Source organism: Entelurus aequoreus, linkage group LG04, assembly GCF_033978785.1.
Source record: "Entelurus aequoreus isolate RoL-2023_Sb linkage group LG04, RoL_Eaeq_v1.1, whole genome shotgun sequence".
NCBI lineage: Eukaryota > Metazoa > Chordata > Actinopteri > Syngnathiformes > Syngnathidae > Entelurus > Entelurus aequoreus.
In genome coordinates, this window is record NC_084734.1 from 15,579,698 (window position 1) to 15,602,796 (window position 23,099).

A 23,099-nucleotide genomic window follows, 5' to 3' on the forward strand; every position below is an offset into this window, starting at 1 on the left:
GATAACCTCCCGGCAGAGATTTTCTCCCGACAATCTCCCGGTATTCAGCCGGAGCTGGAGGCCACGCCCCCTCCAGCTCAATGCGGACCTGAGTGGGGACAGCCTGTTCTCACGTCCGCTTTCCCACAATATAAACAGCTTGCCTGCCCAATGACGTCATAACATCTACGGCTTTTAGAGAGTAGAGTGCACAACTGCGCACACAACAAGGAGACGAAGCAGAAGAACGAGGAAATTACAGACATGGTGACGCCGTCGACGAGCAAGATGAAGAAATACGCTTGCAAGTTCCAAAACGAATAGAAACAACAATTTCAGTTCATCCAGGACAGTTCGAAGGGGAAGGTGTATGTTGCCTGTAAATATGTAGAACAGACTTCTCCATTGAACACGGTGGCCGAAATGATATACTCATTCATGAACGGAGAAGTTAAACAGGACAATACTGCCATCTGCTGGATAGCCACCGGAACACTGAAATTCTATATATATATATATATATATATATATATATATATATATATATATATATATATATATATATATATGAAATATATATGAAATACTCGAGTTGGTGAATTCTAGCTGTAAATAACCACGCCCCCAACCACGCCCCCCGCCCCCAACCACACATCCCCACCCCCGACCAAGCCGCCCCCCCCCCCCACACCTCCCGATATTGGAGGTCTCAAGGTTGGCAAGTACGATGTAGACCGACAAAGTGTTTAAAATGTTGGAAAAAAATCATTATATGACCCCTTGAAATAATCAATTGGATGTTTATTCTTTGATTCAGAGTTGTCCATATCCCAATTGTGATTATTCTAAGAAGCGATCATTTCCCCCAGCCCTACTTCCAACAGTGTCTTTCTCACTTGTGCACTGGAATGACGGTTAAGTGTTCTAGAAAAAAGGCAGCCAAACAAGTTATTGGGAAAAAACGTTTATTTTCTACTCTTGTCTAAGAAAAAGGACATTTATAAGAGGTTCAATTCTTTTCACTCAGCATATGTGTGCCATTCTACAGAGGCTTTGGATCATTTAAAAGTCACAAAAACTCTTTGTTCACACTGCTCTACTATCAGACACCAATGTTTGTGTTTATTCCTACGTCAACCTAAAATGGCGTTCTCTGTGACAGTGCTTTCACAGCTTATAGAAATACTCAAGGGATGTCGTATTGGAGTAGTTTCTTCACTGTCGTTGAGTGTGTGTGTGTCTCTCTCAGGGTGGCGTCCCTCGTCTGTCCACGGCCTCGATGGCGATGTCCGCTCTGCGATGGGGACATGGACAGATAAGTCCAACACCACTGCGAGGTAACAGTCTTTCTCCGTGTTTGCATGACATGAGTTGCCCCAGTGCTAGTGTCATCTATGAGTCATGTTGGAAATGACAAAACCCAAAACCAGGCATGTTGTCACGTTGTGCAAATGGTAAATAAAAACAGAATACAATGATTTGAAAATCCTTTTCAACCTATATTCAATTGAATAGCCAGCAAAGACAAGATATTTCATGTTCACACTGAGAAACTTATTTTTTTTTGGCAAATAATCCTTAACTTAGAATTTAATTACAATGCAAAAAAGTTGTCACAGGGGCATTTTTACCACTGTGTTACATGGCCTTTCCTTTTCACAACACTCAGTAAAGGTTTGGGAACTGAGGAGACACATTTTTGAAGTGGAATTCTTTCCCATTCTTGCTTGATGTACAGCTTAAGTTGTTCAACAGTCCGGGGGTCTCCATTGTGCTATTTTAGGCTTCATAATGCGCCACACATTTTCAATGGGAGACAGGTCTGGACTACAGGCAGGCCGGTCTAGTACCCGCACTCTTTTAATAGGAAGCCACGCTGTTGTTACACGTGGCTTGGCATTGTCTTGCTGAAATAAGCAGGGGCGTCCATGATAACGTTGCTTAGATGGCAACATATGTTGCTCCAAAACCTGTATGTACCTTTCAGCATTAATGGTGCCTTCACAGATGTGTAAGTTACCCATGCCTTGGGCACTAATACACCCCCATACCATCACAGATGCTGCCTTTTGAACTTTGCGCCTAGAACAATCCGGATGGTTCTTTTCCTCTTTGTTCCGGAGGACATAACGTCCACAGTTTCCAAAAACAATTTGAAATGTGGACTCGTCAGACCACAGAACACTTTTCCACTTTGCATCAATCCATCTTAGATGAGCTCAGGCCCAGCGAAACCGGCAGCGTTTCTGGGTGTTGTTGATAGAAGGCTTTCGCTTTGCATAGTAGAGTTTTAAGTTGATGTAGCGACGAACTGTAGTTACCGACAGTGGTTTTATGAAGTGTTTCTGAGTCCATGGGGTGATATCCTTTACACACTGATGTCGCTTTTTGATTAGGGATCCAAGGTCACAGCATTTAATGTTACGTGCAGTGATTTCTCCATATTCTCTGAACCTTTTGATGATGTTACAGACCTTAGATGATGAAATGCCTAAATTCCTTGCAATAGCTGGTTGAGAAATGTTGTTCTGAAACTGTTGGACAATTTGCTCACGCATTTGTTGACAAAGTGGTGACCCTCGCCCCATCCTTGTTTGTGAATGACTGAGCATTTCATGGAAACTGCTTTTATACCCAATCACGGCACCCGCCTGTTCCCAATTAGCCTGTTCACCTGTGGGATTTTCTAAATAAGTGTTTGATGAGTCTTTTTTGCCACTTGTGCCAGCTTTTTTGAAACATGTTGCAGGCATCAAATTCCAAATGAGCTAATATTTGCCCAAAATAACAACGTTTTCTAGTTCGAGCATTAGGTATCTTGTCTTTGCAGTCTATTCAATTGAATGTAGGTTGAAAAGGATTAGCAAACCATTGTATTCTGTTTTTATTTACCATTTACACAACGTGCCGACTTCACTGGCTTTGGGTTTTGTACACAGAGTGGTAAGTTGGTGCCAACTCATCTTTTAAGAAGAAATGTAAACAATTTTGGGGTCCAATTGGGAGGTAGCGACGATATCATGCACTGTGGCACAACGGGCAGACCTAGAGTTGACCTCACCTGAACTAAAGAGGCCTTTATTCCAATTGGCTGCGGTTTATAAAACACACAAGAGTATTAACAGCACATCACTAGCATCGCTATCACTTGTGAACGTTTCTCTGCCAGGTGTACTTACACTTCTGCCATACGTTGCATGAAAGAGAATAACAGCGCATCAGATTTTTTATTGTGTTTAATTGAGTGATGCTAAACTCACCTGCTGGTTTTGGGGACATCAGGGTCAACGGAAGCTCCACTGTGACGTCACTGGGGGGGAAACCATTCAATCCAATGATTAAAAAAACTGTTTCTAGAATTATGTTTGCAGATTTACCTTGATGTTAGGCCACCCAGAAGGCTTTGGTGGGAGGTAAAACAAAGCAAAAACAAAACCATTAGTTTCCACCATTTTAGCCCAGACTTAAGCAACATGTGTGTGTGTATTTAAGATTTACCCTCCTCCAGACACCATTAGATTGACTTTGACTTTGTAGGACACCACTATGCCTTGCATGTCCCTGTTGTCAAGGCTCCTGCAACGGGACGGAAGGAATAGTTGACCTTTCACAGCTTGCGTGAGGATTTGTTCTTAAGACTCTTGCTAAGTGGATGATGTAGTTGTATCACCGCCACCCAGTAAGAGGATATAAAAGGGCGTAAGCCAAAAAGCTCAAGCATGCAGACTTACAAGGTAGTGGACGCCAGGTTAGTGTCCTCGTCCTTTAGCCGCCCGTCCACCGAGAGTCCGCGCTTCTCTTTGTTGTTGGCCAGCAGCGGGGTGACTTGGAACGACTTCTCGAACGTGGAGTTGGCGTTAATTGTCTCCCTGTGTATGAAATAAACAGAGTTGGAGCAGCATTACTTTCATATAATCTCAGGGCGTTCAGTCGATCGCAACTGGACTGTTCGGTTTGTCTTAGAATATGTTTCACCTCTCAGGCTTCATCAGTTCATGCTCATAGACTTAGATTGGTCAGATCTAGTCTTAGTCTTACATTGGTCACATCTAGTCTTAGATTTAGATTGGGCATATATACTGCAGTCTTAGTCTTAGATTGGTCACATCTAAACTTAGATTTAGATTGGTCGCATCTAGTCTTAGTCTTAGATTGGTCAGATCTAGTCTTAGATTTAGATTGGTCATATCTAGTCTTAGTCTTGGATTGGTCAGATCTAGTCTTAGACTTAGATTGGTCTGATGTAGTCTTAGATTTAAATTGGTCAGATCTAGTCTTAGTCTTACATTGGTCACATCTAGTCTTAGATTTAGATTGGTCACATCTAGTCTTAGCCTTAGATTGGTCGCATCTACTCTTAGATTTAGATTGGTCACATCTAGTCTTAGACTTAGATTGGTCAGATCTAGTCTTAGTCTTAGATTGGTCAGATCAAGTCTTAAATTTAGATTGGTCAGATCTAGTCTTAGACTTATATTGGTCAGATCTAGTCATAGACTTACATTGGTCAGATCTAGTCTTAGACTTAGATTGGTCAGATTTAGTCTTAGTGTTACATTGGTCACATCTAGTCTTAGATTTAGATTGGTCACATCTAGTCTTAGACTTAGATTGGTCACATCTAGTCTTAGACTTAGATTGGTCAGATCTAGTCTTAATCTTAAATTGGTCAGATCTAGTCTTAGACTTAGATTGGTCACATATAGTCTTAATTTAGATTGGTCAGATCTAGTTTCAGACTTACATTGGTCAGATCTAGACTTAGTCTTACATTTGTCACAATGAGTCTTAGATTTAGATTGGTCACATTTAGTCTTAGTTTTAGATTGGTCAGATCTAGTCTTAGTCTTAAATTGGTCAGATCTAGTCTTAGATTTAGATTGGTCAGATCTAGTCTTAGACTTAGATTGGTCACATGTAGTCTTACATTTAGATTGGTCACATCTAGTTTTAGACTTAGATTGGTCAGATCTAGTCTTAGACTGAAATTGATCAGATCTAGTCATAGACTTAGATTGGGCCGATCTAGTCTTAGTCTTAGATTGGCCAGATATGGTCTAGCGGCTGGTGTCAGTACCTCAGTAGGCTTCATCAGTTCATGCTCATAGACTTAGATTGGTCAGATCTAGCTAGTGGCTGGTGCAAAAACCCCAAATGTTTATACTCCAAAAAAAGGTAGTTAGTAGGAGGAGAAACATTCTGCTCACAGAAGGTGACCAGAATGCCGTTTGGGCAATTTGTTTAGATCTGAATGGGATGCTAATGTGGGTGATTCCAGCTATTTTGGACTGGTAGTAGTCAATCCACAGTGATCGCGTGGAACATAATACCTCAATGCTAACAAGGGGAAATTACACTTCAACAACTGTCTTTGGCTTTGACAGTCAGGATTGTTTCTTTGCATCAAAACAGTTATTTTTCTCACTACCATAGGGCGAAACCATCCTTGCGCAGGCACACCCTCCTGGTTTTGGAGTATGAATATTTGGGGTTTTGGCACCAGCCGCTAGACAAGATCTGAACAATCTATGTCTAAGACTAGATGAGACCAATCTAAGTCTAAGACTAGATGTGACCAATCTAAGTCTAAGACTTGATGTGACCAATCCAAGTCTAAGACTAGATGTGACCAATCTAAGTCTAAGACTTGATGTGACCAATCTAAGTCTAAAACTAGATGTGACCAATCTAAGTCTAAAACTAGATGTGACCAATCTAAGTCTAAGACTAGATGTGACCAATCTAAGTCTTAGACTAGATGTGACCAATCTAAGTCTAAGACTTGATGTGACCAATCTAAGTCTAAGACTAGATGTGACCAATCTAAGTCTAAGACTAGATCTGACCAATCTAAGTCTAAAACTAGATCTGACCAATCTAAGTCTGTGAGCATGAACTGATGAAGCCTACGCTGATTAATTAGATGTGACCAATCTAAGTCTAAGACTAGATCTGACCAATCTCAGTCTAAGACTTGATGTGACCAATCTAAGTTTAAGACTAGATCTGACCAATCTAAGTCTACAACTAGATCTGACCAATGTAAGTCTATGAGCATGAACTGATGAAGCCTACGCTGATTAAATGCCAAACGTCTTCAAAGACAAACCAAACAGTCCAGTTGCGATCGATGAAAGGCCCTGAGATTACAATGAACTGGATGAATGAGAACATTCGTAGATGCCTTCATCTAAATATTAATGAGCTATACTAGAATTTTCCTTACCCAAACTCCTCTGACAAGACAGCCTTTGTGTACATGTCAGACGAGTACAGCACCACAGAGGTCAGCTGGTCGACTAGAACGGGGTAAAACTTCAGTTAGAATGGTTTCCGTAAGAATTAAACCAGGTTTGCTAAAATCTTAAAATACTCACTTGTGACTTTGATTTTCTTCACAACTTTAGTGGTTTCATTGTTGATGTTGACGTTGACAGTGATGGGATCGCCGTGGTAATAGATCTGTGGAAAGGGACAAAAATCGCCATCATGCAAGTCAATACACTTTTCAACCAACTTGGATGAGGTATTGTAGCCGAAGTCATTTGCCGCCACCTCTTTGTCAAGGGAAGCTTCCATGTGAACGGGCTTGTCCGACATCATGAACTGCTTGGTTATTTCCGTCTTTGGTCCTGCGGCGTTTTTGGTTGGTGCGTACTGGATTTTTCGGATCATCAGGCGACAAGTATCCCTATACACATATACGTACACTTGATTTATTTAAACATATATAGTTTTCTATGTACATGGGTCAATGCCATGACATACAGTCGTGGTCAAAAGTTTACATACACAATGTCATGGCTGTCTTGAGTTTCCAATCATTTCTACAACTTTTTTGTGATAGAGTGATTGGAGCACATAATTGTTGGGCACAAAAAACATTCATGAAGTTTGGTTCTTTTATGAATTTATTGTGGGTCTACTGAAAATGTGATCAAATCTGCTGGGTCAAAAGTATACATTCAGCCATGTTAATATTTGGTTACATGTTCCTTGGCAAGTTTCACTGCAATAAGGCGCTTTTGGTAGCCATCCACAAGCTTCTGCTTGAAATTTTGACCACTCCTCTTGACAAAATGGGTGCAGTTCAGCTAAATTTGTTGGTTTTCTGACATGGACTTGTTTCTTCAGCATTGTCAACACGTTTAGGTCAGGACTTTGGAAAAGCCATTCTAAAACCTTAATTTTAGCCTGATTTAGCCATTCCTTTACCACTTTTGACGTGTGTTTGGGGTCATTGTCCTGTTGGAACACCCAACTGCGCCCAAGATCCAACCTCCGGGCTGATGATTTTAGGTTGTCCTGAAGAATTTGGAGGTAATCCTCCTTTTTCATCGTCTCATTTAGTCTCTGTAAAGCACCAGTTCCATTGGCAACAAAACAGGCCCAGAGCATAATACTACCACCACCATGCTTGATGGTGGGAATGGTGTTCCTGGGAGTAAAGGCAACACCTTTTCTCCTCCAAACATATAGCTGGGTATTATGGCCAAACAACTCAATCTTTGTTTCATCTGACATCACATTGACAAAGATAAGACCTTCTGGAGGAAAGTTCTGTGGTCAAATGAAACAAAAAATTGAGCTGTTTCATTACATTATACATTATAAAAATATACAGTCGTCCCTCACCACATTTTGCTTTAAATATTGTGGCTACACCACTTTTTGGGAACTATTTCACGGGAATCCATTTATCACAGTCATGTCCGACCCCAAATAACAGCCATAAACAAAATACTTTATTTATTTTTTAATGGTTTTCTGAAGTGTTCCTGAGTCCATGCGGTGATATCCTTTACACACCGATGTCGCTTTTTGATGCAGTACCGCCAGAGGGATCGAAGGTCCGTAATATCATCGCTTACGTGCAGTGATTTCTCCAGATTCTCTGAACCTTTTGACGATATTGACGTAGATGGTGAAATCCATAAATTCCTTGCAATAGTTGGTTGAGAATTGTTGTTCTTAAACTGTTGAACAATTTGCTCACGCATTTGTTGACAAAGTGGTGACCATCGCCCCATCCTTGTTTGTGAATGACTGAGCATTTCCTGGAAGCTGCTTTTATACCCAATCATGGCACCCACCTGTTCCCAATTAGCCTGTTCACCTGTGGTTTGTTCCAAATAATTGTTTGATGAGCATTCTTCAACTTTCTCAGTCTTTTTTGCCACTTGTGCCAGCTTTTTTGAAACATGTTGCATGCATCAAATTCCAAATGAGCTAATATTTGCAAAAAATAACAAATATTTTCCAGACGTTAAGTATCTTGTCTTTGCAGTCTATTCAATTGAATATAAGTTGAAAAGGCTTTGCAAATCATTGTATTCTGTTTTTATTTACCATTTACACCACGTGACAACTTCACTGGTTTTGGGTTTTGTAGTATAAATCAGGTGGCGCAACTGAAGAGAATATAAGTTAAAAGTCCAAAGATTTTGTAAATGTTTACTAGTTTTGCATTAGATATTTGACACACTTTAAAATCTTCACAATGGTCAAAACATTTTTAGATGCCAAGTAAGGAAAAATGAGCAGGCCATATGCTTATTTGTTATTGACCAACAGTATTAACATGCATCAATCACAAATGCATAGACATAATTCATAGTTACCATGTTCACTACTATTTTTTCCATAACTTGGTACAAACAGTATATTTTGTGTTTAGGATTGTTTCGACACCACTACCTAGTTTTGCATTCTGCTACGGTCTGCACTTTACTGTGAAACCATTGTGGGATTAAAAAAGGCTTGTTCTATTCTTGGTAACAGTGCGGCATACATACTTTTTCTCAATGACTTCACTGGCGCTGTTTTCTTCGTTGGCGATGTACGCTTTGACCTCAAAGTCCACCCCACAAGCCTGTAGAGGAGTGAGGTCACAGTGCACGTTTAACGCAGGAAGTACAGGTGAAAAACCAAAGAACAGGACAGGACAGTGGGACCTTGCCAGCATCATTTGGCCCAGGCTGTAAGGAGACGGAGCAAGGGAGGTTTGGTGGCATCTGAAACAAGGAGGAACCAGGCATCAAGACGGTGAACGGATGAAGACGTGATTAAGGAGTCTCCCGCACCTGGAAAGTAAAGGGATACCCTTGGTCCCCGACTTTCTTCAGGAGGGATTCTTGCATTGGCGTTTTCGACATATCGCCGTTTGTGGCCGGATACACCTGGACCCGATTTATCCAGATGTCTTTCCTGCAGGACAGCCCGATCACGTCCAGATCCTCACTTCCATAGCGGAAGGCACACGCGAGGTATACGAAGACTACACACGGGAGAAAAACAATCGAGAGTTAGACAAAGACTTAGACTTAGACTTGGAAAGTTCTGGTGGTTTTAAGAGAACTTTGCAAGTTTTAACACTGGTACCTTTTTTGCCGTCGAGACCAGACGGGTCCACTTTTACAATTCCATCTGCAATTGAGAGAATATCAATCAATCAAAGTTTATTTATACAGCCCTAAATCACAAGTGTCTCAAAGGGCTGCACAAGCCACAACGACATCCTCGGTTCAGAGCCCACATAAGGGCAAGGAAAAACTCACAACCCAGTGGGATTGTCAATGTGAATAACTATGAGAAGCCTTGGAGAGGACCGCCGATGTGGGTGACCCCCCCGCCCCCCTCTAGGGGAGACCGGATGCAATGGACGTCGAGTGGGTCTAGCATAATATTGTGAAAGTCCAGTCCATAGTGGATCTAACATAATAGTGAGAGTCCAGTCCTTAGTGGGGCCAGCAGGAGACCATCCCGAGCGGAGACGGGTCAACAGCGCAGAGATGTCCCCAACCGATGCACAGGCGAGCGGTCCAACCCGGGTCCCGACTCTGGACAGCCAGCACTTCATCCACTATCCACTACATTAGGTTCCATGGTGACATTTGTGGCACATGTGCTCAAAGTTTTATCATAATCAGACAAATTGTCAATGACTTATAAACAATAGGTTGCTAAATTACTAATATGTTTAAAGTTAAAGTATCAATCAATCAATCAATGTTTATTTATATAGCCCTAAATGACAAAAGTCTCAAAGGGCTGCACAAGCCACAACGACATCCTCGGCACAGAGCCCACACAAGGGACGTCGATGTGAATGACTATGAGAAACCTTGGAGAGGACCGCATATGTGGGTAACCCCCCCTCTAAGTACAGTCCCTAGTGGATCCACATAACAGTGAGAGTCCAGTCCATAGTGGGGCCAGCAGGAGACCATCCCGAGTAGAGACAGGTCAGTAGCGCAGAGACGTCCCCAACCGATGCACAGGCGAGCGGTCCACCAGCACCTCATCCATGGTCACCGGAACGGGAATAACCCGGCGAGGGGGCAAAGGAGAAAAGAAAACGGCAGATCAACTGGTCTAAAAAAGGGGGGTCTATTTAAAGGCTAGAGTATACAAATGAGTTTTAAGATGGGACTTAAATGCTTCTACTGAGGTAGCATCTCTAACTTTTACCGGGAGGGCATTCCATAGTACTGGAGCCCGAACAGAAAACTGATAGTCTCACACACACACACATTAGGTGTGGTGAAATTACTCTCTGCATTTGACCCAGCCCCTTGTTCCACCCCCTGGGAAGTGAGGGGAGCAGTGAGCAGCCGCAGTGGCTGCGCTCGGGAATCATCTTGGTGATTTAGCCCCCAATTCCAACCCTTGATGCTGAGTGCCTAGCAGGGAGGTAATGGGTCCCATTTTTATAGTCTTCGGTACGACTCAGCCGGGGTTGGAACTCACGACCTACCAATCTCAGGGCTGACACTCTAACCACTAGGCCACTGAGCAGGCTAAAAGCCACTGAGCAGGCTAAGTTTAGTAGTTTGACTGTCATGTTTTTCGACCAATCTTGCTCACATTTTGAATAAACTTGTTTGTTAGTCTGCTAAATGTGTGTACCAAGTTTCGTGGCGAGTCTGTTCATTATAAAGTTTCTGTAGGTATTTTGTAAGAGCGGGTCAACAATTTCAAATCAATTAGACTTAGGGTTTTAATAACAGCATCAACATATGCCAGAAAAATACACTATATTGTCAAAAGTATTTGGCCACCCATCTGTCAGGCTTGTCCCTGACAGTTTGGTCAAGTTTTAGTTTTTTCTCTGTGTTTGTTTTATTTCCTGTCAGCACTCTTATTTTGGTTCAGTTTCCTGTTTGTCTCTCTGAGTGCTGTCCCCTCAGCTGTGGCTGATTGGCACCGGGCCACACCTGGTGCCAATCAGCCAGCTACTATTTAAACCTGCTTTGTCCTCCACTCGGTGCTGGATTATTGTCATTTCTACCTGTCGTGTCGTGTCGATATCGTTACAGCTACTACCTGACGTGCTACTACTTGTCCTTGTACCTGTCGTCGTAGCGGTAAGCTGTTCCTGTTAGCTATTTGTAGTTTTCTTTCTCCTAGAGCTTTTGTTTCGTGTTTTCTTGTTAGCCATTAGCTGTTTCCAGTTTTTTCTGTTTGCTGGTTCCTGTTTTCAGTTTTGGCTGTTCCTAGTTCCTGGTTTGTGTTTTTACCTTTATTTTATGAACATTAAATCATGTTTTCCTGGACAATTCCTGCCGCCATCTCTGCATCTTGGGGTTCGTCAACAACACACTCTGACACCATCCAAATGATGAGAATCAGGTGTCCTAATCACGCCTTTCCATCTGGCAATCTGATGGACGAGTCCGGGTTTGGAGGTTGCCAGGAGAACGGTACATTTCGGACTGCATTGTGCCGAGTGTGAAATTTGGTGGAGGAGGAATTATGGTGTGGGGTTGTTTTTCAGGAGTTGGGCTTGGCCCCTTAGTTCCAGCGAAAGGAACTTTGAATGCTCCAGGATACCAAAACATTTTGGACAATTTCATGCTCCCAACCTTGTGGGAACAGTTTAGAGCGGGCCTCTTCCTCTTCCAACATGACTGTGCACCAGTGCACAAAGCAAGGTCCATAAAGACATGGATGACAGAGTCTGGTGTGGATGAACTTGACTGGCCTGCACAGAGTCCTGACCTGAACCCGATAGAACTCCTTTAGGATGAATTGGAACGGAGACTGAGAGCCAGGCCTTCTCGACCAACATCAGTGTGGGACCACACCAATGCGCTTTTGGATGAATGGTGGACAATTCCTATAAACACACTCCGCAACCTTGTGGACAGCCTTGCCAGAAGAGTTGAAGCTGTAATAGCTGCAAAAGGTGGACCGACATCATATTGAACCCTATGAGTTAGGAATGGGATGGCACTTCAAGTTCCTATGTGAGTCAAGGCAGTTGGCCAAATACTTTTGGCAATATAGTGCATATAGCCAAAACCACACTGTAGGGGTGCCTCTTTTGACAAATTTCCGTCCTTTTGTGTGCAGTGGTTCATGAGCTTTTGGCAGTCCTGTGGATTGTGTAGCACTTTTACATGTAAAGATGCATGGATCATGACACCCACCAACCACGTCCACAGAATCCAGGTGGTCCACAAAATCTCTCTTCCCCAAATACAAGGCAATCTGTGGGTAAAGTAGAAAAGTTATTAGGTCATCCACCAGGTTGACTTTTAGGGTTATTTTGGACAGTACCAAAAAATAAATAGTGCTTCTCCCCTATCCTTAATTGTGCTAGGTCACAAACTCAAAGGGCCCGCCACATTATTTTACGTGGCCCGCAAAAGCCTGGAAATAATATGTGTTAATAAAATGCTTAATCTTTTGAATTTATAAATATATATATATATATATATATATATATATATATATATATATATATATATATATATATATATATATATATATATATATAAAATATATTTATTTCCCTTTTGACATTAAAAATCATGTACTGCATGCAATTGCATATCTTTTAAAATCAAAATCAAAATATTATATTATCATGTATTCCAAAAAATGTTTTTGTTAAAAAAAAAAAAAAAATACTGCAATGAAATATCTGCTTGACTTATGATTTCAAAAGAAATTATCAATAAAATTATAAGTAAAAGTGACAATAGATTTTACAGTTAAATTCCGCCGACTGAGTTTTTTTTAATTTTTTTTTACCGTAAATCAACTTTGGTACTGTTTTTTTTTTTTCCATATACAGTAAGACACTAAAACATTAAAAAAAAAACAAAAAAAAACATTAAAACAAGATTTTATGGTAAAAAACAACAGCTCTGTTACTTGAATTTTACAGCTAAAAACAGCGGCATTGTTTCTCCATTCCATTCCTATTATTCCCTTTTTTTTTACATGCTGTAAAAAAACCCACTGCTTTTACTGTAAAATTCTGGTGACTGAGCTGCCAGTTTTTAAAGTAAAATGAAATAATTTTTTTTTTGCAGATTATGTAAAAAATATATTGTTTATATATATATATATATATATATATATATATATATATATATATATATATATATATATATATATATATATATATATATATATATATATATATATATACTTGTTAAATCGGCAACCATAACTGCGATGTGGCCCTCAACGAAAACCAGTTTGACACCCCTGTGCTAGGTCATAGCAATGAAACTGGGTACTTACATGTCCATTGCCACTGGTCTTCTTGAAAACTCTGCAGCAGAAGGAAACATTTTCTTCAACACCAGCGCATTTTCTTGCATGGTCCTGGCCTATTTCACCGAATGTCTAAATGGTGCTCAATAATTCATCGCCATCTCCCCTGTACTATTAAGAATATGTCATAATCCCTTCGGGTCGTGTACAGCCTCAAGCAAACTCCGTGTTTTCTTTTCTCCCAGTTTGTGTGCCAGGTAATCCAGTTCAAACTTCTCCTACTGTATTGTAAATCTGTACGCTAGGATCAAATCTAGCAAGGTAACACAATCGGGATTTAAGGGGACTACAGATGAAAACTAGCCTGCTGGCTAATTCTGTTTTTTTTTAACCATGTGTAGTCATGTGTTTTATGAAATTGCATTGTCCCATTTGAAATAAACTAATCTAATCTAATCTAACCTAATCTAAATCTCCAGAGGGCACACAGGTTTGGGAAGTTGTTGGCCCTGAGCAAGGTGTTTTAATCAAGAAGTCAACTCATGGATTTAGTGTTGCAAAACTTTAATATCATTAATTATATACCATTTAGTAAATACATCTCAGTGTTCAGTTCAGTTCAGTTCAGTTTCAGTTTATGTGGAACATGCATACGATACAATGTAATGTATCACATATTTCCAGTTGTTTCATCACAGCACGTCCGAAAAGGAGTAGGAAGAAGCAGAGCTTATTCAATCCTACCCCTTTTCATACCATTGCAATTTTATCCAATTTCCTTGTTCTCTGTAACAGAACAGTGAACAAATAAATTATAATAAATAATATACTGCAGTAAGCAAACAAATATTAATGTTTGTCTCAAAAAATAAATAAAAAAAGATGTTCATCATAATTCTTGTTCTTTGTACTTTGTGACCACTTGTAGTTTGAACAGTCTCTTAAACTGAATCATACTGGTGCTTTGTTGGATTTCTTTGGTTAATCCATTCCATAATTTAATTCCACATACCGATATGCTAAGGGTTTTAAGTGTTGTACGTGCATTCAAATGTTTTAAATTACATGTTCCTCTTTTGTTGAGAAGAATTGTTGTACATCCTTGGCTAGCAGGTTATAGTTTGCTTTATACATCATTTTAGCTGTTGGCAAATGCACCAAATCGTTGAATTTCAATAATTGTGATTTAATAAATAATGTTTGTATGTTCTCTATATCCAACATTATGTATTATTCTAACTGATCTTTTTTGTAACACAGTAAGTGAATGAAGCGCACATTTGTAGTTGTTTCCCCATATTTCTACACTTGTTAACCAGTATTAATCTTGCTCAATGAACACCTTAAACGGCATAAGCAACCTCAAACAATATTCAATACAATTCTATAAATGCATCTCTGTAACTATTACTAATAATCCATCCATCCATTTTCTACCGCTTGTCCCTCTGGGAGTTGCGGGGATGGACAAGTTGTGCAATTTATTTAATATCTAACACACATTTGTTCCTTATTCACCATAGATGGTATTGTCTAATAAGAAAAAATTCACACTATTAATCATCAAAATTAATGAACTGACTCAAACACCCTCATGCAATATTAGAGAAATATTTTAAGAATGCATATCTATAAAAAGTACTCATATTACTATCCGATATTATGTTATTCAGTGTTGGTCAATTCAAAAAAATATTAGAAAAAGCACTTACTTGGACATATTGATGGCTAAAGACGCAGTCTGCAAATAAACAATACAAAGAAAAAGTCATATTTCCGTCCCATAATGCCTTTTGTCGAACATCTCAGCAACAATCCTACTCACTCACCTCTCGTCAGGTTTCTCTTCTGCAATGTGTGTGCAGTGTATGAGTGGCACTCCCTCCCCACTGCCTTTATAGTATGACCTCCGACCTCCACAGCTTACGCCGCGTTTCAAAGCAGGTTGTTTTAGAGCAAATCAGATTAATTAATTAGAATGCTCCAGCTTTGGTCCTTGGCGTGTGTAAAAATAATTTTGAGTCATGTGACTTGCGAGGGCCTCTGCTAAAGCTATGCCAGTCACCTGGTTGTGTTGTGTTGGTAGAATTGCAGTCGTCAAATAATACTTGTTAATGAACAACGATGGTCATGAAATAAAAACTTCATACATAGATGACGTACTGCATATAATAAGAACATATACAGTATTGTCAAAGTAATGTAACTGTCATCTGCAAAACAATACAAATCTCCTTATTTAAAAGCTAATAATAACTAGAGGAGGAATACTCCAATGCTGAAATTGAAGTGAAATGCTGACAAAATGTAGTGTGAATGTAAGAATAGTTTGAATGTTGGAATGGTTTGAATGTTGAAGAGTTGGAATTTCCAGGAAAACCGGAATTGGGTTTGGAACTTGGGAATGTGTTGGTTTGAATGTCCAGGATGAGTGGAATGTGTTGATGTTGGAATGGTTTCAATAGGTTGAAAAATGTGGGAATTGTGCAACTTGGAGAAATGTCCCATTCATTTCAATGGGAACTTCCTGGAAATTTGGGAAAAGCGGGATTTTTTTTAACGATTAAGAGCATGAATGAGCTGAATTGGTTGAAATGTTTCAAATCGGTCGAGAAATGTTGAAATAGTAACATGTTGAATCAAAAAATGGTATTGTGGAATTCCTGGAATTTAGGGAAACCGGGATTTTTTTTGTTCAAAAAACAACTTTTTTTTTTTTTGCTCTGATTAAGAGGAATGTTTTGACGGTGGAATGGTTGAAATTGTGAGAAATATGTGGGAGGAGTAGTCGGCAGAAAAAAGGGCGGAAATAGGGCTTTGGTAAACCAGGAATTCTGGAAAAAAATGTTTTTAACTTGGAAACATTTCCTGAATAAGCTGAATTGGTTGGTGTTGAAATTTTTCAAATCGGTCGAGAAATGTTGAAGTAGTAACGTGTTGAATTGAGAAATGGTATCATGGAATTCCTAGAATTTCAGGAAAACCGGGAATTTTTACAATTCAAAAAACAACTTCATTTTTTGTCCTGATATAGAGGAATGTTTTGATGGTGGAACGGTTGAAGTGGGTTGAAAAATGTGGGAGGGGTCGTCCCCAGAAAAAAGGGTGGAAGTAGGACTTTGGAAAACCAGGAATTCTGTAAAATCCTGGATATTTTTTAACTTGGAAAAAAGGGTATTTTTTAATTTCCAGGATGGTGGATTGTGTTGAAGGTAGAATGGTTTGAATCGGTTGAAAAATGTGGAAATGGTGGAAGTTTGAAAAATGGCCAATTCATTTTGAATGGGAAAAATGTCCCGGAAAACCTGGGATTCTGGGAAATCTGGGAATTTTTTGAATTTGTCAAGGAAAAGCCTGCGATTCCAGAATAGGCTGAACAGTTTGAAGTTGGAACGGTTTGAATCGGGTGAAAAATGTGGAAGGTAGAGCGTGCCAAAATCTGGAGAAGAACTACATGAAGCAATTCCTGAAGGAATTGCGTGTGCATGCTCCAATGTTGAAGTTCAAGTGAAATACTGACAGAATGTAGTATGAATGTAAGAATAGTTTGAATGATGGAATGGTTTGAATGTTGAAAAGCTGATGCTGAACTGAAATGCTAATGGAACGTAGGATGAATGTAGATATGGTTTAAATGTTGAAATCGTTTAAACGCTGAAATACTTTGAATGTTGGAATGGTTTGAATGTTGAACAGTGTGAATTTCCAGGAAAACCGGAATTTGGTTTGGAACTTGGGAAAGTGTTGGTTTGAATGTCCAGGATGAGTGGATTGTGTTGATGTTGGAATGGTTTGAATAGATTGAAAAATGTGGGAATTGTGCAACTTGGAAAAATGTCCCATTCATTTCAATGGGAACTTCCTGAAAATTTGGGAACAGTTGAAATGGGAGGAAAAATGTAAAAGGAGTAGTCAAACGAAAAAGGTTGGAAATGGGGTTAGAAAAAAACAGGAATTCCTGGAAATCTGGGAATTTTTTTTGAATTATTGAAGAAGAGCACACAATTCCTGAACAGGCTGAATATTTTGGAGTTGGAATAGTTTGAATCAGATGAAAAATGTGGAAATTGTAGAACTTTGAAGAATGTCCCATTGATTCCAATGGGAAGTTACAAAAAATTTGGGAATTTTGGGAAAAGCGGGAATTTTTTGGAAAATGTTAAAAACCTTGAATGGTCTGAATGAGTTGAAATGGTTGGTGTTGAAATATTTTAAATAGTTCGATAAATGTTGAAGTAGTAACATGTTGAATTGAGAAATGGTATTACGGAATTCCTAGAATTTCGGAAAAAAACGGGAATTTTTGTTTTTGTTTCCCTGATTAAGAGGAATATTTCGACGGCAGAATGGTTGAAGTGGGTTGCAAAATGTGGGAGGAGTTGTCGCCAGAAAAAAGGGTGGAAATAGGGCTTTGGAAAACCACGAATTCTGGAAAATCCTGGAATTTTTTTGAACTTGGAAAAAGGGTAGTTTGGATGTCCAGGATGAGTGGAATGTGTTGATGTTGGAATGGTTTGAATAGATTGAAAAATGTGGAATTGTGCAACTTGGAAAAATGTCCCATTCATTTCAATGGGAACTTCCTGAAAATTTGGGAACAGTTGAAATGGGAGGAAAAATGTAAAAGGAGTAGTCAAACGAAAAAGGTTGGAAATGGGGTTAGAAAAAAACAGGAATTCCTGGAAAAAAAAAAGTTTTATTATTGAAGAAGAGCACACAATTCCTGAACAGGCTGAATATTTTGGAGTTGGAATAGTTTGGTGTTGAAATATTTCAAATAGTTCGAGAAATGTTGAAGTAGTAACATGTTGAATTGAGAAATGGTATTACGGAATTCCTAGAATTTCGGAAAAAACGGGAATTTTTGGTTTTGTTTCCCTGATTAAGAGGAATATTTTGACGGCAGAACGGTTGAAGTGGGTTGAAAAATGTGGGAGGAGTTGTCGCCAGAAAAAAGGGTGGAAATAGGGCTTTGGAAAACCACGAATTCTGGAAAATCCTGGAATTTTTTTGAACTTGGAAAAAGGGTAGTTTGAATTTCCAGGATGAGTGGAATATGTTGAAGGTTGAATAGTTTCAATAGTTTGAAAAATGTGGAAATGGTGGAAGTTTGAAAAATGGCCAATTCATTTTGAATGGGAAAAATGTCCCGGAAAACTTGGAATTCTGGGAAATCTGGGAATTTTTGGAATTTGTCAAGGAAACGCCTGCGATTCCCGAATAGGCTGAACAGTTTGAAGTTGGAACGGTTTGAATCGGGTGAAAAATGTGGAAGGTAGAGCTCGCCAAAATCTGTAGAAGAAGAACTACATGAAGCAATTCCTGAAGGAATTGCGTGTGAATGCTCCAATGTTGAAGTTCAAGTGAAATACTGACAGAATGTAGAATGAATGTAAGAATAGTTTGAATGATGGAATGGTTTGGCCAATTCATTTTGAATGGGAAACATGTCCCTGAAAACCTGGAATTCTGGGAATTTTTGGACTTTTTCAAGGAAAAGCCCGCAATTCCCGAATAGGCTGAACAGTTTGAAGTTGGAACGGTTTGAATCGGGTGAAAAATGTGGAAGGTAGAGCGCGCCAAAATCTGGAGAAGAAGAAGAAGAAGAAGAAAAACCATATGTAGCATTCACACAATAAATAGATGCATTTTGGTGTAGAAAACCTTATGTATTATTATTATTATTATTATTATTATTATTGTTATAACCTTATGTAATTCCCAAGGTTTCTCATTGTCATCCCATTGGGTTGAGTTTTTTCTTGCCCTGATGTGGGATCTGAGCCGAGGATGTCGTTGTGGCTTGTGCAGCCCTTTGAGACACTGGTGATTCAGGGCTATATAAGTAAACATTGATTGATTGATTGATTGATTATGTGTGAATGTTTTGGAGCATTCACACAATTAAGATTGGAACCACAATTGCAGATATTTTAAGCACTATGAGAGCCTGGCTAATCTTAAAAGATTGTCTTGCTTTGCTTCAATGTTTCCGGGACTTCTTTTAACTAGTGCAGTGTAGTGGAGTGGTATTAGCTGGATTTGGTTGTTATGGCAGCCAAGGCGACAGATGGCTGCTCCACCAAGCCATCTGCAATCTGTGCACACATTTCAAAACATAAATGTCATGGCTGCTGTTAAGACAGCACGACTTAGCAAGTGGAATGATAATGTTTACATGTTATGTTTTGCGGCATGCTAATCAGTACCACTGTTGATAGTGGGTGATGGTTATTATTAAGGCTACATTGAAAAGAGACATTTAGCAATTAAAATATAAAGGTGTAATGTTATGGGAAGAACTTTTTTTTTTCCAAAAAAAGTCTGAATCGTACAAGACTTGAGAGAATACAGCGAACATTACGAGACATAAACACAATACATTTGGTAATATTAGGACTGCTGAGAATAATTACCAGTTTAATGGAGTTGTGGAATTAATGTTTTTTGTTAGCAAGACAGAATCATACAGACTGAAATTGCCTTTCTTCTAAGATCACCGTATTTTTCTGACTATAAGGCGCACTTAAAGGCCTACTGAAATGACATTTTTTTAATTTAAACGGGGATAGCAGATCCATTCTATGTGTCATACTTGATCATTTCGCGATATTGCCATATTTTTGCTGAAAGGATTTAGTATAGAACAACGACGAAAAAGTTCGCAACTTTTGGTCGCTGATAAAAAAAAGCCTTGCCTATACCGGAAGTAGCGTGACGTCAAAGGAGGTAGGATTCCTCACAATTCCCCGTTGTTTACAATGGAGAGAGAGAGATTCGGACAGAGAAAGCGACGATTACCCCATTAATTTGAGCGAGGATGAAAGATTCGTGGATGAGGAACGTTAGAGTGAAGAACTAGAGAGGCAGTGCAGGGTGTATCTTTTTTCGCTCTGACCGTAACTTAGGTACAAGGTCTCATTGGATTCCACACACTCTCCTTTTTCTATTGTGGATCACGGATTTGTATTTTAAACCACCTCGGATACTATAGCCTCTTAAAAATGACAGTCGAGAACGCAAAATGGACATTCACAGTGACTTTTATCTCCACGACAATACATCAGCGAAGCTCTTTAGCTACTGAGCTAACGTGATAGCATCTGGCTCCAATGCAGATAGAAACAAAATAAATAAATCCCTGACTGGAAGGATAGACAGAAGATCAACAATACTATTAAACCATGGACATGTAACTACACGGTTGATAATTCTCAGCCTGGCAAAGCTTAACAATGCTGTTGCTAACGACGCTGAAGCTAACTTAGCAACTTAGCAACCGGACCTCACAGAGCTACGATAAAAACATTAGCGCTCCACCTACGCCAGCCAGCCCTCATCTGCTCATCAACACCTGTGCTCACCTGCATTCCAGCGATCGACGGCGCGACGAAGGACTTCACCCGATCACAGATGCGGTTGGCGGCTAGCATCGGCTAGCATCGGCTAGCGCGTCTGCTATCCAAGTAAGTACTCCTTGTTGTGTTGCTACAGCCAGCCGTTAATACACCGATCCCACCTACAACTTTCTTCTTTGCAATCTCCATTGTTCATTAAACAAATTGCAAAAGATTCACCAACACAGATGTCCAGAATACTGTGGAATTGTTCGATGAAAACAGAGCAGTTTGTATGGTGACAAATTGGGTACGGATACTTCCGTTGCCGTCGTGATGTCACGCGCATACGCATCATACATAGCCGTTTCCAACCAGAAGTTTAGCGGGAAATTTAAAATTGCACTTTATAAGTTAACCCGGCCGTATTGGCATGTGTTGCAATGTTAAGATTTCATCGTTGATATATAAACTATCAGACTGCGTGGTCGGTAGTAGTGGGTTTCAGTAGGCCTTTAAAATCCTTTCATTTTCTCAAAACTCGACAGTGCGCCTTATAACCCGGTGCGCCTAATGTACGGAATAGTTTTGGTTGTGCTTACCGACCTCAAAGCTATTTCATTTGGTACATGGGGAAATGATCAGTGTGACCAGTAGATGGCAGTCACACATAAGAGATACGTGTGGACTGCAATATGACTCAAGTAAACAACACCAACATTTTATATGTTCCATTAAAAATATAGAACATTACACACGGTGCTCAAAAAATCCATCAAAAGGTTTTAGTACGACTTTTGGTAAGCTATGAAGCCACACCGCTTGATGGATTGTACTGTGCTTCAACATGAAATTATTATTATGGTGTGTGTATAAGGTAAGACATATTATCTGGCGTTTTGTTTTGCAATATTATGCAAAAGCAATTTTTCTTACTTTCTGGTACATGCTGATCTGTATTTGGGATCTGCATAAGTCCTGAAAATTTGCACTTGTCCGCCTTTGTAGTCTGTGCGGACGCCATAGTCGATAAGCTTCTTATTTTTCTCTATCTTCTTGTTATAGGACACTCATCTTCCATTTCTAATATAAAGTAGTGTTAAGTTATTTAATGAAGTTAAGAAGAATGAAGTTATGAGAACTTCATTCTCAGAACTTCAGGGCTTTTTTCCCCCTGGTAATTTTGGCAATAATTTATTGTCTGTATCTCCTTAGTATCAATCGATCAATCCTCAATCAAAGTTTATTTGTACATCCCTTTATCACAAGTGCCTCGAAGAGTTGCAAAAACCACAGCGGCAAGGAAAAACTCCAAAATGGGGAAAACTTGGTACGGGGCCGTAGACCCCCCCTTCCTGGGTGGCCGGCTGCAATGGATGTCAAGTAGGTACAGTTATGGAATTATGAATTTAATGTGAGAGTCTGGTCCATCAGGAGGCTAGCAGAGGGTCATAGGAGGTCTTCTTCTATATCGTAAAGGAGTGGTCCACCCGAGTCCCGATTTAGGGTAGCTAGCGACTTCTCCAGATTAGTACCTCTCCAGGCATTATCCGTGGCCACCTGTAGCCTCTCCATGCAGAAGAGAAGGGCAAAAAAGACAAGCGGCAGGTCAACTGGTCTGAAACAGAGTCTATTTAAAAGCTGGACTATTTGGATGAGTTTTAAGATGAGACTTAAATGCCTCTACTGCACTCGTTTGTAGGTTCGGACCTGATTTGCTGTTAAATTAATAGCAAATATTACAGTGCTTGTGGTGATTAAATTTATGTTTAAACCTACCAAACCTTAAGTAAAGTTATTAGATACATGTTTTACATTGCAACTTTTACAGACCAATAAGGTAGAAGGTGCTTCATAGTTTCAAAACATCACAAGATAGAAACTGAAAGTCAAAAGAAGGAAAACTTAGAAAATCTAAATACAAACCCCAAAATCAGTGCAGTTGGCACCATACCAATGGTAAATAAAAACAGAATACAATGATTTGCAAATCCTTTTCAACTTATATTCAATTGAATAGACTGCAAAAACAAGATACTTAGCGTTCGAACTGGAAAACTTGGTTATTTTTTTGCAAATATTAGCTCATTTGGGATTTGATGCCTGCAACATGTTTCAAAAATGCTGGCACAAGTGGCAAAAAAGACTGAGAAAGTTGAGGAATGCTCAATCAAACACTTATTTGGAACATCCGACAGGTGAACAGGCTAATTGGGAACAGGTGGGTGCCATGATTGGGTATAAAAGCAGCTTCCATGAAATGCTCAGTCACTC

At 39.6% G+C, this 23,099-nt stretch overlaps 1 protein-coding gene across 1 annotated transcript; it reads right to left on the reverse strand.

Moving 5' to 3' along the window:
• Positions 1 to 933: 933 nt before the first annotated feature.
• On the reverse strand, positions 934 to 15,380 carry arr3b (arrestin 3b, retinal (X-arrestin)). Its single transcript, XM_062044308.1, has 16 exons — positions 15,318 to 15,380; positions 15,201 to 15,229; positions 13,516 to 13,546; positions 12,411 to 12,471; positions 9,361 to 9,405; positions 9,063 to 9,256; positions 8,934 to 8,993; positions 8,775 to 8,851; positions 6,535 to 6,670; positions 6,357 to 6,441; positions 6,206 to 6,278; positions 3,711 to 3,848; positions 3,478 to 3,555; positions 3,357 to 3,380; positions 3,041 to 3,289; positions 934 to 1,273 (listed from the first exon to the last, which is right to left on the reverse strand). Exons 2-15 carry the CDS (start codon positions 15,206 to 15,208, stop codon positions 3,124 to 3,126), a joined length of 1,176 nt encoding a protein of 391 aa, XP_061900292.1. The 5' UTR covers positions 15,209 to 15,229; positions 15,318 to 15,380; the 3' UTR covers positions 934 to 1,273; positions 3,041 to 3,123.
• Positions 15,381 to 23,099: the final 7,719 nt, after the last annotated feature.

Excerpts from the sequence above, each read along its gene's own strand:
- arr3b (XM_062044308.1), bottom strand. Across the intron at positions 9,257-9,360 it reads TGGTCTCGACGGCAAAAAAG|TCTTCGTATACCTCGCGTGT; the intron begins GTACCAGTGTTA and ends TCCCGTGTGTAG. Across the intron at positions 6,442-6,534 it reads AAGCTTCCCTTGACAAAGAG|ATCTATTACCACGGCGATCC; the intron begins GTGGCGGCAAAT and ends CCCTTTCCACAG.